The sequence below is a fragment of the Poecilia mexicana genome, unplaced genomic scaffold, assembly GCF_051168715.1.
Source record: "Poecilia mexicana isolate PSO_F unplaced genomic scaffold, ASM5116871v1 scaffold_1, whole genome shotgun sequence".
Classification (NCBI taxonomy): domain Eukaryota; kingdom Metazoa; phylum Chordata; class Actinopteri; order Cyprinodontiformes; family Poeciliidae; genus Poecilia; species Poecilia mexicana.
Genome location: NW_028263370.1, coordinates 13,180,426 through 13,198,211, shown reverse-complemented (window position 1 = coordinate 13,198,211; position 17,786 = coordinate 13,180,426). Strand labels below are relative to the sequence as shown.

The window sequence follows — 17,786 nt, the reverse complement described above, 5'->3', positions numbered from 1 at the left end:
ACTTTTATTGGAATTTTATGCGGTACAAAGTACTGTGTGAAGTGAAGGAACTGTTTTTTAATTTTTTTTTTAACAAATAAAAAGCTGATCACAGCCACGGGTCTCTAGCTGTTTTGCACACATAGAGACTGAATTTTTGGCCCATTGCTCTTAACTGAAGCGCAGTCAGACCAGATGTAGAGGGACCGTCAGTTACCTTTCCTGATGGTCACCAGTTCTGGTTTGTTGGTTGAGTTGTCGTCCTGCTGGGAGATGAAATGATCGTCTGCTCCAGTCTCAGGTCTTGTGCAACCTCTACCAGATTTTCTTTAAGGATTGCCATGTATTAATGTAGCTCCATCCATCTTGTCATCAACTCTGACTGGCTTCCACATTACGCTACCACCACCGTGTTTCGTGGTGATGGTGTGTTCAAGGTTCTGCATATTTTGTTTTTGGCCTCACATAAAATGTGCATGTAGGTCAAAAGTTTAATTTGGTGTCACTGACCGGAGCGTTTTCTTCCACATGTGTACGTCCCCAGGACTGGCTGAGGTGAAAATGTAAATTGGACTTCTTGTGGGTTTTTTTTTTTTTTTTTTTTTGTAAAATAGATTTTCCCCAATGCTCTCCCACAAAGGCCAAGTTTGTGGAACACACAACTTCTAGATGTTAACAGATTCCTCCATCTGAGCTGGAGAGCTTCAGTGTTAGCCTTGGCTGCTTGTCAGCCTTAAGTGGACTTTTAATTAGGTGGCTTCTGAAAGCATTTTTTCCCCACTTGTTTTATTTAGCTGTACCATAGAAGTAAAAGATGAATGCCACTGAAGTTGCACATATTTCAGTAGTTTGCATTAGATTGTGTTGGTCTTTCACATAAAGCATGTGCACCTTGCAAGGTTCTGTAGCCCTTTTACATCCTGATACAGCCAAACACTGCAAACCCCAAAATGCCAAACAGCTTTCCTGTCTTCTGGAGAATGTCATGGTTGTCTCACCCTGTTTGCTCTTCTTGTCTTGCAGGCGTGGCCACATATGTGTGCTTGCCCCGTTTGGGCTACTGGGCTCCCCAAGGCCCTGACCTTAGCAACTGCACGTCACCCTGGGTCAACCACATCATGCAGAAAGTAAGTCTGAATGCTGCCACTGGCTCGGTCAGCCCTCAGCGATACGCTTGTTTTATGACTAAAGACCCCGAAGCAGTTTTTCTCGCCCATGCCGAAGCTTTGACCACAGGGAAAGATTTAGGCCTTGTATCGCTTCATCATTCTTCCTTAGCCCTAACTTTTGTTTGAGATCTGAGAGATTACATCGCTGCAGGGAACAAGAAATGTCTAAGGAGGTCTTGAACTCACAATGAGATTTTATCAGAAGTGACAAATTAGATAATAGCTTTATTAATTCACTGTTGAATGAAAAACATTCCTGCGTTTAAAACTTGCAAGAACATTAACGACATACATTTTCATTTGTTTTGAATAAAACTTTTTTTCAGTTGTCACTAGAAAAAACAAACAACAAATAAATAAATACCTGACCATAAGGTTTAAAAATAAGCCGCAAAATGGTGAAGTGAAATAAAAACCACCTGATTATCAGTTGTGTTTATTTATCTAAATTCATTTTAGAATTTAGGTCAATTCTAAAATGTATCTACATTTTTGGAGCGGTCATCTGAAAGAGAGACTATTGAAAAAAGTTCTTTCAACAGTATTTTTTTGCTTGTTTTCTACAGTTGTTCTGTTTTATTTTGTTTTGGTAAATGTTTTGCTGTTAAATTATTTTCCCAGTTTGTTAAAAAAATAAATAAATCTGTTTTGTACCAGTGAAGCTCAAATACAGAGTTCATGTTCAGTCTGAAAATCTGGATCTAGATATTTCTCTGTTCTGGGTAAAATGATGGAAAGATCCTGGCTGGGGATGTAAAACAACATTTGTATTTGCAAAAAAAAAAAAAAAAAAATACACTATTTCATTAAGTAATTCATTTATTCATTCATTGACCCATTTATTCTTCCTCTCCATCCATCCATCCATCCATCCATCCATCCATCCATCCATCCATCCATCCATCCATCCATCCATCCATCCATCCATCCATCCATCCATCCAGACCACTGTTGGAAAAGCTGCCATATGCAGGGAATTGTAGAACTGGAAATGTGTTTTTTCCTTATATAATGTTTTCTTAAGCAACTTACAGTACAGTGTGTGCATGATGTATGTAAATGTCTCTGCTGTACCGGTCTTATGTTTTCACCCTATATGAAGTGAATTTTAAGCTAACCTTTTACATTTTTTTTTACCTCCCTCCTTTTCTCCCATCATCTCCATTCCTTCACATTTGCGTCTACCTCTTCCGTCTTGTTTTTTTCCATCTGTCATTTTGCTGGAACCTTCCTCTCTCTCTCTTGCTATTCTTCACCTGACACTCTTACAAACTTTTTCTCCTTTGCCGAACTTTCCCCTTCTCTTCTCACCTCGTCTAACTTTTTCCTTTTTTTTCAACTGCCATCCATCTCTCTGTTACTTTCACTTTGTCCCCCCACACCCCCCCACCCCCGCCTCCCTCCGCCGTCCTTCCCTGGCTTGCAGCTTCGCTCAGGCGAGACGGCAGCGATTGTGGCCAAGGAGCTGGCAGAGCAGACCAAAGGGCTTCTGCGTCCTGGCGATGTGCCATCCACAGTCCGGGCCATGGCCCAGCTAGTCGAACTGTTGGATGTCCAACTGAGGAACCTCACCCCCGGAGGCAAGGACAGTGCTGCCCGCAGCCTTACCAAGGTACTGCCTAAAGACACAGGGGTGAACATGTACAGAGTGATGGAGTAAAATAGACTTTTCTACAGGCATCAGCATTTATTGGGCTGCAACTCAAGCTGACAGGAAATCAGAAGAAATATGGAGGAGTAAGAAAAGGGAAACAGATAGGGGAGGAGGGTCCTTTAGAGTTAACAGAAAGATGAATAGCATGTTCTTTTGTTTTTGTCTAAAAAAAAAAAGCATCTTTGTGCAGAGTTTGATGAAGTAGCAGGCATAACAATGTAGAGCTCCACATGATAAATAACTGCTTTTAGCGTTTCTGTTTTATCCTCTTCACTGTGTGGCTCTTGTATGAAGTTTTGCTCGACATACCACAAGACAGATAACTGTTTTTAGTGTTTTGGCAGGGTACTTCCACTCTCTTTACAGATCGGGACCAACATTTAATAAAGCCATCTTTCAGTTATCCACATTTAAAGTACACAGCAGAGCCCTTAGAGAGAATATACAGATCATTAAATGAACCTCTGTCGCTGAGCTGCAACTATTTAGAGGGAGTTGATAATTGAAATTTTGTCCTTCTTTAGCAATCACATTAAGTTATACTTTTGCAGTGGAGTTAGCCATGAGATAGACTGTTTAAAACTGCCTGATTACTAACGGTTTGCTTCACAAAATAATCTGGAAATTTCTCTGAAGAAACTGTTTGATAAAGATCTGGCTCTTTAAAAAAATATATGGATTCTATCTGAATGAGTAAAGCAGCAGTGAAACAAAATAACGATCCTGTCAACAAAGGCTTCAGTTGCATCTTTATAAGTTACAAAATTGTATGAAAATAATTTATTTCAGTAATTCAGTTGAAAAAGTTCTTTTTTGTAAATTTTGATAATTATGATTAAAGAAAAAAACCCAAATTCATTTGCATAACACAAATAAAAATGTAGCTTTTTTGAGACAGAATTAATGTGTAAGTCATGTTATCGTCATGACTTTCTGGATGTGACAGTTGTCCAGCAGACAATCACTGACACTATCCGTAAGGAGGTTCAGCCTCAAAAACAATATTTCTAAAGGATCTGGCCGAAGCAGTGCTCTTTCCAAGAATATTACTGGAAAGTTGAGTGGATGGAAAAAGTGTTGTCGAAAAAGGTGCTAAGGCAACAGAAATACTGCAGGCTTGAGAGGATTGCAAAGCTGAACCCACTGAAGAGCTTGTGGAGGAGATTATCAAGGTGTCCACTACGAGACAACAGAGATGTACACAGGACATTTCCTTTATAAGTCACTCCTGAACCAGAGGCCGTGTAAGAAGTGTCTTAAAGTGCTACGGAGAAAAAGGACTGAACTGCTGCTCAGTCTTGTTATGACTATGATTTGGTCCCGTAACCTGGAGGAAGATGAGCTCACAATCCAAGTTACTTGTAGTGATGTGTTGTTTTTGAATGAGTTGGCTCTAAGAGTCAACTCACTATAGAACGATGCTATAACGATTCTATGGTAAAAATTCATTTAAAACACAAAAAGCTCCCATGTAATTACTACATTTTGGGTTTTTTGTTTGATGTAAGTTCTAATAATAAAAATAAGTACAATACGTGCTTGAACTTTATCACTGCACATGTAATGAACCTACGACATATGAGCTCCATTTGTTTACTTCAGTTACTGACATGGATTAACGTTTCAATAATATACTTGTATAAATTGAGTCTGTCAGTGCTGCCTTATAAGGCTGCCAGTTGAAAATGCCAGATAGAGAAAGCTTTGAAGGATAATTTTTCTCACGTTTGTGATCGTGAATTATTTTTTGATTGCTTCTTTTAAGTTTAGTAGATCAAATGTGGAAATTGTTTAAAAAAAAAAAATCAGAATTTCATGTTTCAGACCACAATGTGTTATTGTATTTACAAAACAGAAAAAAAAAGTGGATTTTTAAATACTGAATGTGACAGACACTAGACAAACCAGTCAAGCTAAAAATTAGCCCTTTCCGGTCACTTACACCTAACTTTTTCTTTCTGTTTATAAAAATGCTTTACGTTGTTATTTGTTTCTAACTGAATGATGTATTACTTTGGGATGCTTGCTTATTAATGTTAGGCAACTGACCAGTCACGCATGAAGGACTCTGTAATTAATGGCATCAATTAAGTTGACAGTAGATGCAGAGATCAAGTCAATATTTAAGGGGGGAAAAAAGCAGGAAGATAAATATGTTAGAGCGAAAGAAGAAAAGGCAATAAGGGGTGGGAGACTGAGTAGCATACAATTTGGCCACCAAAGTGTTTTTCTTTTCTTTTTTTTGCACACTCTTAATGAAGTTAGTGTACCTCCTTTTGCATGTGTGTATAATAGGTGAGAGGTGCTGCACTGCTAACAGCTGAATTGTTTGAATTTGCAGCTTCAGAAGAGAGAAAGGTCCTGCAGGTTTTTCACACAGGTATTTCCATTTCCTGGTTTGGTTAATTACTTTGCAACACCGTTGTCCCTTGTGTCTTTGGGTTTTGTTTTATTTTTATTTTTTATCCATTATACAACACGTTTTGCCTTGTGGGGTCGCATGTGGCGCTGGCGCCCATCTCCAGCAGTCAACGGGCAAGAGGTGGGGAGACAGATAGGAGAAACAATGATGCACGCACACGCACACACACACACACACACACACACACGCACACGCACACACACACACACAGTTAAGGAGAATTTAGAGAGACCAATCAACCTAACAGTCATGTTTTTGGACTGTGGGAGGAAGCCAGAGAACCCATGCATGCACAGGGAGAACATTCAAACTATTTTTTGAAGATAAATTATTTTATACTCTTTTTTTTTTTTTTTTTTTTTTTTTTAATTTGCAGTATGTCATCTTCCATGCAAGCTTGTGTGTATTTGCTTGTGTGTGTATTATTGCACATGACACCACCTCACATGAAATGCAATCATGTGCTGCAGCTTCTAGAGATGCACCAGTCTGAATTTTCTTTTTGCCGGTTCCGAATACTGTTTAAGAAAGAAATTCAGATATGTTCATTGACGTCTCTCTGGCTCTTATTTTCCTTAAAACACTCAAGATTATCAAATATATTTGGCACTGGTAATTAATGCAATTAATAAAAAAAAAGAAAAAAGAAACATTTTTATCTTTAATTCAGAATTTGTATTTTAAAAAAGGGTTTGGGCAGTTTGTCTTTTGTTTTGAGTCAAAGTGTTCTCTTTTGTTCTTTTTAAAAGGAACAATTGATTTTCTAAAGTAACAACCTTGACATTTTAGTAGAATAAAAGGCCTTTTAAAAGTCACTTATTTCAACCACTGAAAATGGTAGAATGTACATAGAAGAGAATCCTTTAAAAACCTGATGTAAAATGTAGAAATTATGGCTATTTTTATGCTAAATATTTTTGAGTCGAGTTTGAGTTACACATTTTAACCATTGTGTAATTCAAATGTAACGAAAATAAATCACACAGAAACTAAAATACAATGCTGCAACTTTATATCATTGGATTGTTTAACTCTTGTTAATTTAAGAATGGTCTACATGCAAATCTTTTGAAAACTTTTAATACATAGATACTGTAAATAAAAGTGATTTAATAACAGAATTTAAAAAAAAATGTCTAGCCCTAACGTCCTAAGTGGTCAATAATTACTTGTATTAGCAGCACATCACATTGTGTTGGTAGGAGTAAAACAGCGCCTTTAAAACAAAAACAAAATGATGACAGTTTGTGATAATGCTAGTGATTAGCAGAGTTACGTGTCAACAGTAGTCGCTGTGTGTTTTACCGATACAATGACATCTCAACTCCTCCAAATTCATTTTTAAAATACACAGATACCAAAAATAAATCCAAGTTCTCATCCTTAAGCAATGTTGTTGTTGTTTTGACTTAGTGGCACCTCAGCATCTCTGTATCCGACTGTTTCTTCGTTGGGTTTATTATTCCTTGGTTTTTAATTTTGCTCCAAAACATATCACCGATAAGAGGGCACGATCAATATCAGTAATAGCTCATCTTGGTTGCATTTATCTCAGCAGAATTGCACACAGGCTTGTCTGGGAGCAAATAACTGGCTATCCATCTCCATTTCTCGAAATGCCGTGTGTGTAGCACACATTGAGAAACATCGGAACATGATGGATACCCCGTTGAGTGCGGCTCGATCACGGCCTCGCTGTGTTAAAAATAATACCTTCCCGTTTTTTTGTGGCTCTGAATTAATTACACTTTGTCCTTGTTGGTGTTCTTGCACCGTTGCTTGTTTGTGTCGACGCCGTGGGCTAACAGAAAACCTAACATGTTTCAAGAATGTATCTGGTCAACATCGAGAAAAAACAACAACAAAAAAACAAGACAAAATCACTATTCAGCGGATCAAAGGACCCCAAAATCCACATGCATGGCCTGTAGATAGAGAATTTCTTTCTGTCTTCTTCACCCACTGACACACGCATACACACACCCACACACACACGCAAACACATGGTAGATGGGGTTGCTCTTTTTTCTCCTGATGCAGGCTTTTTTCCTCCATACTCCCCTGAAAAGTCTTAACGTCAGCACCAGTCAGCAATGTCACATCATAGAACATGGCTTAGGAGTATATGCAGGATGACACACACGCACACACGCGTTCACACGCAGCACCACAAATATTTAAATATATTTTCAACAATAATCTTTCGCTGTCACATCGCAACAGTCAGGCATTTGTAATGCGTCTCCTTAAGCCAAATAAGGCTGCATTTCAGGGGGAAACGGCAGCGCGCGCACAACTCTGCGCAGGTCTGAATCCAAACACTGGAGCACACGCCTCAGGTGCAGCAAGAGGAGGCCTGTGAGTGATCGATTATATGATTAGCCTTGGTTATGTGAAACAAAATTATACCAACAGGCTCTTTACTCTGCCAGATAGAAATGTGCATGATTAGGGATGTGGTGTGGCACTGCCCTCTCCTCGTTAATTATCCGTGGCACTAATTGCCAAGTGAGGAGAGTGTGCAGGAGGTCTACATTCTTAATAGAGACAAAAAAATAATTGAATTCCCTCCCCTGTCTCTCTCTCTCTCTGTCTCTCTCTCTGTTTCTCTCCACTTCTTACACTTCGTCTACCCCTCCTCGGTCATTTGGTTTTGGGTAACTGGGGACTCGTTTCATGTATACCAAATTGGCAATTTACCCATGATGAAGTTGGTGGTGTGGAGAGGCCTTGATGCTTTAGGATGCGCTAAAAGAAGGAGGTAGCCAGCCAGGTAGAAGAGGGGCAAGAGAAACAATAGAGGACGAATTTGAAGTGAGAGAAAAGAGCAAGAAAAAAAAGAGGAGTGGAGCAAAAACAGTATTAGGTTATGGAGAGGACTTTAAAGCTTCATGATGTCTAGGGGTAAAATAATACATCCAGCTCACAAGTTGAGACAAAATTTTAACAAAATTTTCAGGAAAACTAAGAATCCATTTGTTTTGTTTTGCTTTAAAAAAAATGTTTCCAAAATCATCTTGTTTGTCTCACTCTGAGGTGGCCTTAAAGCCAAAAGACATTGATTTAAAAAAAAAAAAAATCATTTTCACAAATACAGCAACTGTTTCAAAAGTCATACACTTTTTTAAAGAATCTAATTTACATGTTGAATTATCTCATCCAGTTTTAATCACTTTAGGTGATTTAGATTTTAAACTAGAGATGATCAAATGCATTTCTGACTGTCAAAATGGTGAAGTAACCCTTTAACTTGAGACATTAAACAGTTTTATATCACCTTTGAAGTTGTTAGCCAGCATTGCATGGCAACATTTTCTACCTATGCTCATGAACTACTTATATTTTGTCAGTTGTTGCTTCTGTTATTACTTCCATTTTGTATTGAGTGGACAAACTGCTGGCACACAAATGACTTAAAAGTTAAGGGAGTCTTCTTCAACGCTAATGTAGCTGAGTGTTAAAAGTCAGTTGAAGAAGGTCACGATTTGACAATCCATACTTTAAAAGTGGAATTGTTATAAGAGTAAAGTACAATAAAAAAATAAAAATTATTTGTTGTGTTACATTACACTAATAACTATATTTACAGTATTTACATATATTTTTAAAAAGACACAAAAACTTTAATTCTCACTGTTGAATATTGTCACTAAATAATGCCAAAATTCTATAAGATAATTTTCTATTACATTCTTTAAGTCACAATTTACAAAATCATGCAAAGTTGGCACTTTTAATGGACTTTTAATGCAACTTTTAGAGCAACTTTGCATTAAAAGTGTCATTATTTACCGAATGACACTTCATGACAACTGTCATAAACATTCATAAAGATTTCTTTATGTTCATGACAGATGTTGTCATGTTTATGACAGTGTCATGTCAGTCTTATGCACACCCCTTCAAATAAAGTGTTACCAAAAAAATTCCTTCAAACTCCCTACAGCTAATAGCAGATGAACACTGATGAAAACATCCTCACACTTTGTCCCATCTCAACCAGGCAACTTCAAAAAAAAAAAAAAAGATCCATCTTTCCTCTCTTGTTGCCTCTGCATATTTCTAACATCCCAGCTCTGGGCTTTTACACAGTACAGCATACTGTACATGTGCTTGTGTGCCCAAGTTCACCTTGGGTGGTTGGGAGTAGTCAACCAGCCCAGTTTTAGTCTGCCTTGCCGCTGCTGTTTACGCTGGATTACCCCTACGCCTCAAAGCATTTCACTTCTGCCCCATTTACTGTCATGAGGCTGTGTGTATGTGCTCACAGATGTGCACGGCTTTCTTGAATTTCGTGGTCTCACTAAGAAACACGCACTTCCTAACGGGCTCCCCTTATCTGTCTCTGCAGAGAGTTCTCCCCCTCTTTGAAGAACCCCTTAAAAAACCCTCTGTCTCTTTTAGCCCCTAAGTCTTCCTACTTGTGCACGATAGAAATGTCACCGACGGCACCAGAGCTCCTAGACACACTCCGACTCAACCCCGCAAATTTATTCATTCTGTGTCTGTCTTTCTAATACTGAGATGTCTAGCCCTTAAAGGAAATGGCATCGCTTCTTTCTGCCCTACCTAACTCCCCTGCTTCTACAGATGTAATCTCAGTGCTGGTTAGTGACGTTTCAGTGGCGAAAAACATTGATGAAATTAAAAATGTGAGTTCAGCAAGAAGAAAAGAGAAGTTTAATGAGAGTAGAGAAGCTCGGTTATCGCTAACACATCAGTGTGAGCATTTGTGAGCATTATACGCCAGCCGCATGCGTAATGGAGAATGAGACGCATCAGCAAAGCTCTCATATCTGCCATGGCCACAGTAAAGACCGTCTTCCCCTCGATCTGTTTTCTTTGCCTGGGCAGCTACTGAACAGCAAGTGGAGCAGAATGATGCACAACAATGCTTCCCCTCAGCCCGCAGTGCACACCCCCAGTTGCATACACAGACACACACAAATTACCACAGGCACATGCATGCCGTCCCATTCAGCGCATGCCACACGGCTCTGATTTGAACTCCGGACAGCAGTGTGACAGTACGGGAAGTAACTCGAACAACAGTCATGATAAAGATATGAAAAAGACATGAATGTTAAATGCTAAAAGCAGTTAAGAATAATCACCGTGATTAAAATTTAAAGCAGCCGAATCAACTAAAACAAGATTAGCATGGATGAAAGAAATTAAATATGTACAACTCGAGAGTAGCCCCGGGGAAGAAACGGGGACAAGCTTGAGAGTGTTCTGCAGGGTTCCACAAGTTGCTAGAAGTTGCAGGAGAATCTCAAGGAGCGTTGATCTAGAAAAAGTCTCATAAAACAAGTCTGATCTTGTAAATTATTCCAACTTTTGCATGTTTAAAAGAAGAGTTGAAAACACTTTCTCAAGTCTCATTTATATAATTTGTCACTAAAAATATGAGAACTTTCTTTACATAAATTATCTTTTCCAGCTTGTACATACTTGAGACATAGGCATTGATGTCTACAATCTTTGCCTGTTGTGCCTTTTTTGGTATTTGCGCAGTGAGGCATATATGTAAATCACTGCACGACGATGTACTTTATACTTTATAGTAAACTACAAGATTGCAACATTTGCGTGAACTTTGTCCTTGCACCAAGTTAAAGGAAAATAAACTAATTCATGTGTAACTGAAGAATAAAACAGGCGCTGGAAGCAAACTTTGATTTGCTTTGATTCACCTTACATTTCTGAGTACCTACACATTACTAGTCACAATGGCTCCTGTGTAACAGTTGTACAGATTTAGATGGAAAATAATCAGCAGACGCAAATCGCTCTAACATGTAATGCTGAAAGCAATTATCTCACCCAACATCAAATCTAATGCCACAAAACCTGTCAGAAGCAACATCTGATGTAATATTTATTGTAAAATCAATGAAAAAAATAATTTGTGATTTTTTTTTAACAATTGTTTGCGTTCACATTACCTACCAATAAGTACAAACAGCTCTCATAAGCTGTAAAGGTTTCATCGAATAATATGTGTTGTAAGGTAAGCTAAAAATGACAGTTCCTCTTGCGTAATCAATATCTTTATAGAATATTGGACTTGAAAATAAAAATAAAATATTCAGTTTGATTCATTGTTTTGAGAAAGTACATTTAGAATTCACTCACCTTCAGTTCTACGTTTGTGACACCACTGTGTGTATTTTTTAGTTCTAACTATAAAACTAATTTTACAATGAGTAAAAGTAGGAATTCATCATTATTACTGCAATGTAGTATTTAAAAATATATATATTATCAGGCTGGATGCAGGCTGGTGAAGAACAAATAAACAAACTTTGATTTCTTTTTAAACAAATTACACTTAAACAAAGGTGTTCCAGGTGCAGGAAATTGCCATTTTAAAAATCTCAGGGTGCAGGAAATGGGAAACAATTGTCAGAACAACAATAAGATGATAACACTGATGAGACTCTGACAGGGAAAACAATGCAGACTACATACTGTATATGTTACAGCAGATTGTAAAATCAATCAGTGACTCAAACCTGTCATAGTCATAGGAGGCAAATGTAGACAGAATGTATGGAGAAATGGAAATCATTTCAAAATGACATCAGGAAATAAAACAAACGACACACTATGGAAATAAAACACCAAAATAAAAGCGATGACACCCAACACAAAGCACTGATTTTAAATGGCAGCATTGTAATTTGTTGTTAGTCACTGGCAGAGCGACACCAAAAAACAGCTGTAGCTGCAATAATGTCAAAACTTTCTTTAAAGGGCTTGAAAGCCTGCAGCCGTCTGTCACTGTGTTGACAGGATGTTGATCGAAACAAGTTTGCACAAGTGTGCTGAACATCCACTGCTCCTTATTTCCGGCTGTTTGCTGAAGAAGTGGATTAATTAGTTTTTGTTTACATGTAGCTCTCCCAAACTCATCCGATATGCATCCCTGCTAATTAGCTGCTAGCGCTAAAAGAGGACATAATATTATCATATTAGCTTGTTGGGAGCAGTGTTTGTCTGTGTGTCTGTGCTTTACTGTATTTATGTGTAGGTATAACCCTCACAAAAAACACCCCCCAAAAAGGAAAACAGGATCATTTCTAAACCAACAGAAAAACTTGAATTAGCTCTCATTTATCATGTTTAGTAAATTTCTTGCAATACCTTGCAAAAAAAAACGTAACTGTATTTTTGTGGCATTTATGTGCTAGAACAACACAACATGGCACATAACTGTGGTTTACAAAATGAATGAATGTGATACCCCGGCCAAAAACCTGGAGCATTTCCCATAGAAATCACTTGTGTGTATTTTTATATTGGTGCAAGTACAATTATTCTGTGAGGGTAATCATAGTGATGATCATGAAGACCAACAAAGACAGCAGACAGGTCAGAAATAAAGCAGGGTTAAATTATAATGTTCCCATATTTTGAAAATCTCAGTGCTCTGTTCACTCTATTCTCTGAAGATGTAAAGAAAATACTTCAACTGGCCAACCTACCAACATTTGGCCGTCTATCTGAGCTGACCAGAAGAATATAAAACAAAGAAGCATTCAAGTTGCAAAGTTACATATGGTAGAAAACTAACAAAACACTTCATCCTGACCCAACGTTCCCTGTAGTGGTTTGGATCAAATTAAATTAATGTGTTAGACTGGCCCAATAAAAGTTCTGACCTAAATCCAATTGTCAATCTGTGACAAGACAGGAAAGTTACAGTCTGCAGATGCTTTCTATAGTCACAGTTTGGGCTCTTTTACACAGAAGTGTGAGCCAATATTTCAGTTTCTTAATGTGCAAGGCTGCAGTAAGCCGAAAATAAAAAAAACAACAACTTTCTTTTCACTTCACAGAGTACACTGCTTTGCGAAGGTCTATCACATTCAATGGGTTGCGACATGACCAAACCTGGAAAAAAATTTAAAATATCTTAGCACATTTGCAAGTATTAATACAAAAAATGCAACACTTGCTGCAGCTAATTTTCCTGTTTTTCGTTTCCACTGTGAACTGACAGGCAGGGATCAGGAGGAAGTCAGGCGCTGGATGTGCAAACGGCAAAAGATAAAAAAAAAAAAAAGACATTTCGCAATCCGTTTCTTTGCCCTTGTCAATTCCCTGCCGGAGATGCTTTTAGCTTCTTTAATAGCACCTGTGTTACGTTTCCCGCTTTCTCACTGCCCTGCCTCTGAAAACTGAGTTAAAGATGAGCTGTGCGTCTGCGTGAGGGCTGGTTTACAGATCAAGAGAAAATAAGGAGACAAAGGGGAGTGTGAGATGTGTGTGTTTGATAGCACCTGTATTTGCTTCTCTGCCTCTCCTGCTCCCGGTGGACGCCTGTCACCATGGACTCACTGGACTGTTTTATCGTTCTCCCATGGCTTTTCCCACCCCCACCTCTGCACCACTTCTCCTTTCTCTCTGTCTCTTTATCTCTCCCTGGGCCTTCCTGAGATGTGTGTGTGCGCGTGTGCGTGTTGTGGTGTTTATGCAAGAAAAGCAGGAGCTGACTTCTTGAGACTATAAGGAAATGTGAGCTGAAGATAAAACACAGCAAGTATTATACGGTGGAGAACATTTCATGTTCGGCATAAAACCTCTTCTCGGTCTTCTATAATATATTTGGATTCAAAACTGCATCACACCGCTGGATGTGAACCAAAAAAAAAAAAAAAAAAACCTCCAATTTCTTTCTGACACCCACAGTATAATTGTTCCAACTGGTGAATGGGACTTTTGTTTAAAAGAAGAAAAAGGAGTTTTAGGGTGTCAACACGTAGTGATTGCAATCAACTAACAAGCTTGATTTTCAAAACATCTGTGATTATTCTCATAAAAAAAAACAAAAAAAAGGAGCGTGGGTACTAAAAATGTGCTTTTCATACAACATTTTAGTTTTCCCCCTTTTTTATTTATTTAATTTTTATTCATATCTGCATGGGAATGCCATATTTGCATTGCTGCCATCGTATCTTCCTGACTGCTGTAATTTATCAACGTTCTCCTGCATTCTCACAACTCCCGGCTTCAGTAGTTTGGGGTGTAGCAGCGCTGCTTCTGCCATAGTCATAGTTGCATTTATTTTTACATGCCGCGTGACTGACTGAAAGTGGTGAGGGCGTCAGCACTGGCTTCAGCTATGTGACCCCTGTGTCTTTATTGCTCCCCCAGGCGATGGTTGAGACGGTAAATAATTTGTTGCATCCAAGAGCTCAGGCGGCGTGGAAAGAGCTGCCCACCAGCGAGCAGCTGCACTCAGCCACTCTACTCCTCGACACCGTGGAAACGGGTGCTTTCATGTTGGCCGACAACCTCCTGAAGACTGACACGGTGCAGGAGACCACCGACTACATCCGTAAGTACATTTTACGGCTCCTTTTCAACAAAACCCTTTAGAGCTGGACCTACAGATCTCAACGATTTGGAGGGTCAACCCCGAAGCAGAACTGTTTGGAACATTTACCAATTTTCAATCGATATCATTGCAGTTTTGCTAAAAGATGTTAAAATCGTCTGACGAGTCCTAGTTCACAAGGTCACAAATGGAAGTAGGTTACATCCGTGAAGTTGCTTGGTCACAAAGTTCAAAATACAGAAAAGTGTAACACCAGGCGAGTTTTAATGGATGCAGTAGCTACTTTTTTTTTTTTTTACTTTGATTCCATCTTGTAACCACAGTAAATCATCTGAGACGGTGTGTTTGGGGAATAACTAAAAACTTTGAAGATGTTAATAGTACATTTACAAAATTTTATTTTAATAGTAATTTCATCCTAAAGTAATGATATGAACTGGAGGAAATTTTATAATGTTTGGCATCAAAGCAGTGGTTTTCATTTGATCCTCACAACTGACCTTCTGGGGATGAAAGTTTGAGGCTCTGCGAGTCTCTATGCCAGTGATCTCAAACTGCATTCGTAGAGGACCAGAATACTGCAACTTTTTAGATGTAGTACTTGGCCTACACACTTGAATTAAATGGCTAAACTGCCTCACCAGCATGCAGTCAAGCTCTACAGAGCTCTGCTAATGAACTTACATTGGAGCCAGGTGAGCTGAAGCAAAGAGATATCTAAAAGTTGCAGGACTCCGGCCCTTGAGGACTGGAGTCTGAAACCCCCTTGCTCCATGTGGTCAAATAGCAATCAGCTGAAATAACCAAAAAGTAGGTCGGGCTACCTTATTTCCATCACCTTAATCATTTGATATGCTGAGGTGGGTGAACCTACATAAGCACAGACAGGGTGTCTGCACAGTGTAGCATGAAATTAGTTGTTGTTATTGTTATTAGGTCACTGAATAATTGGGTCACAGGATTCATGTCTTTGAAGTCTTGGTGAAAAGTTTAGTTCTTAAAGAAAGCTGACTCACTCAGAGTTTTGAAATTCAAACTTCAGACAGATGTCCCCCTTTGTAATCTTTATGTTTTTATCTCAACATGCTATTAGCTTATGTTTTACCTCTCTATTTAAATACATTAAATTAAATGTGAGAAAAGGACACTCTTTAAATAGTTATTTCACTATTTTTGGCATATTCAGTGCAATCCAACAACCCCCCCATTGGACCACTGCTTTCAAACATTTTGTGAATCCCCTCCTGGTGTTTAAAGGTAATAGGATGACATTCCTTTCACATACTACGGGAAAAAGGATCATCATAGTAACATATCAGGAAGCAGCATTAACAGGTGTCATATCCACATCGTGGTTTATCCTCCGGCTTGATATTGATGTTTCATCCATCTTAATTACGTTTCACAAATTAACCTAAAACCCCTAAATAGTCTTAAATTAAAAGAGAAACTCAGAATTTAATAGACCGTAGTGTTTTTATTTCGAGTTTCGTAATTCAATTTCTCTAAGTGAAAGCTGGGAAAGATGATACTGTTGTTCTGTGGTGGATCTGGTTGGGAAACTAAAGACAAATATTCACACAGGGCTAAGCTGCATGGTACACAAAAACAAAAGCGGTAAAATATAATGCTCTAATAACATGATTAATTAGTTCATATTCTGCAGGGGGCAGAGCAAAACAAAACAAACAGAGCCCCATGAAGCTGTCAGTGATAACACAGCGTGACAGGTAGTCAATAAATATACAAAACAGAACACGTGTGCAGTTTTAGGTGGTCTCTCTGCTGTGCTTCAGCAGATTTTCCGCGGCTGCTAAAGGGGGAAGACGAGGCTTGTGAAAGAGGAGTTTTATAGTCAAATGATTGCTCCTCTCGGTTCTGTGAAATTCATTTATTTGTTTTACATGGAAATAGCTTGGGAATTTAGTTGATTTAAAATTGCAGGCATTAATATTTCTACTGTAAATTACAGTACATTAACATAATCAGGTGTGCAACAATGTGCAGTAAACAAAATCAGTACTCAGTAAATATAAAATTATTTCTGCAAATCTGATGCTGCAGCTTTCAATCTTACCTTTAATTATCAATTAATGCAACCAGCAACATTCTAACATGGCCCTTCAAAGTCAGAAGTGTGAATGTGTTTGTCACAGAAATTAATTTGAAAATAATTTGAAAATGATACATTTACATATGTATAATACGCCACTTTGTAATAAATGATGGTACTTTCAGGTATTTGGTTACTGTTTTAGAAGTCAGCAAAAATTGATTTAAATGCGTTTCCTTTCAAAAAATTAAAAAAATCACCATCCTGTGCATTATTGCAGATCATTTTTGTGAAATGCTGTTTTTAGCAGTCTCCTCAAAGCCTTAGCGGCCCAGTCGGCCCTTATTGATCTGCTGATTGATTGCAAGGTACATAGTCATTTCTTTCAGACATTCATGCTAAACTGGCTGTTTTAGAGTTGATTCATGATGACTTACAATGTCCTGCAAAGGTAGTGAAGCTTCTCCCGTTTTGTTATGATGTAAACTCAAACTTTAACGTGTTTTGCTGGGAGTTTAACGTGGACATCAGACAGTAGCACATCATTGGAAAGTGGAAAGAAAATGATTGCTATTCAATATTTACTTACAAATAAAATGTAAATGGCATTGCGTGTATTTGTATGCAAACCTTTCGCTGTGATACGCCTTAATACATTCAGCCGACTGCGTTCACAGATTTACTTAATTAGTAATCTAACAGGCAGAAATGGAGAAAGCTTTATGAGGAGAAGTTAAGGTTTATGGAGGTTTTGCACCTTGCACTTCTTCTTCGTTTTGGTCTGTCAAATAAATTCCACGTGGAATGTATTAAATTTTAGCTGTTGTGCCATAAGACGTAAAACATAATGTCGGAGGTATGTGAGTAAAAAGAGATACTAACTCCCCTCCCTTTTGGATCTCAAGCTTTGTAATTCAGTAGACCTGTTTACATGCACAACAAGTCATGCAGCAAGCTGAGGGAGAGGGGAAAAAAAATTCCAAAATGCTTTTCATCGCCTCTTTAAAGGTTTCCATGCTTTGCTTTATTACGAGGAGTAAATATGCAAAGCTGTCAAGACGGAGGTCAGTATCAAGATGTTTTAAAGGGTCAAACCCACTGAGATACTTATCTAACAAAATGAAGGAAAAATATTGGCCTTGAGGCTGGCATGCTTATTTTGC

General features: G+C 38.3%; 1 protein-coding gene across 2 annotated transcripts in view; it reads left to right on the top strand.

Moving 5' to 3' along the window:
* The window catches only part of adgrl3.1 (adhesion G protein-coupled receptor L3.1), a 161,654-nt gene that overhangs the window by 103,113 nt on the left and 40,755 nt on the right, over positions 1–17,786 (top strand). For both annotated transcript variants that reach the window (XM_014984400.2, XM_088004859.1), the window contains 3 exons: positions 1,003–1,106; positions 2,575–2,760; positions 14,387–14,570. In XM_014984400.2, coding sequence (XP_014839886.1) covers positions 1,003–1,106; positions 2,575–2,760; positions 14,387–14,570 — 474 coding nt within the window. The remainder of the gene's footprint in view (positions 1–1,002; positions 1,107–2,574; positions 2,761–14,386; positions 14,571–17,786) is intronic.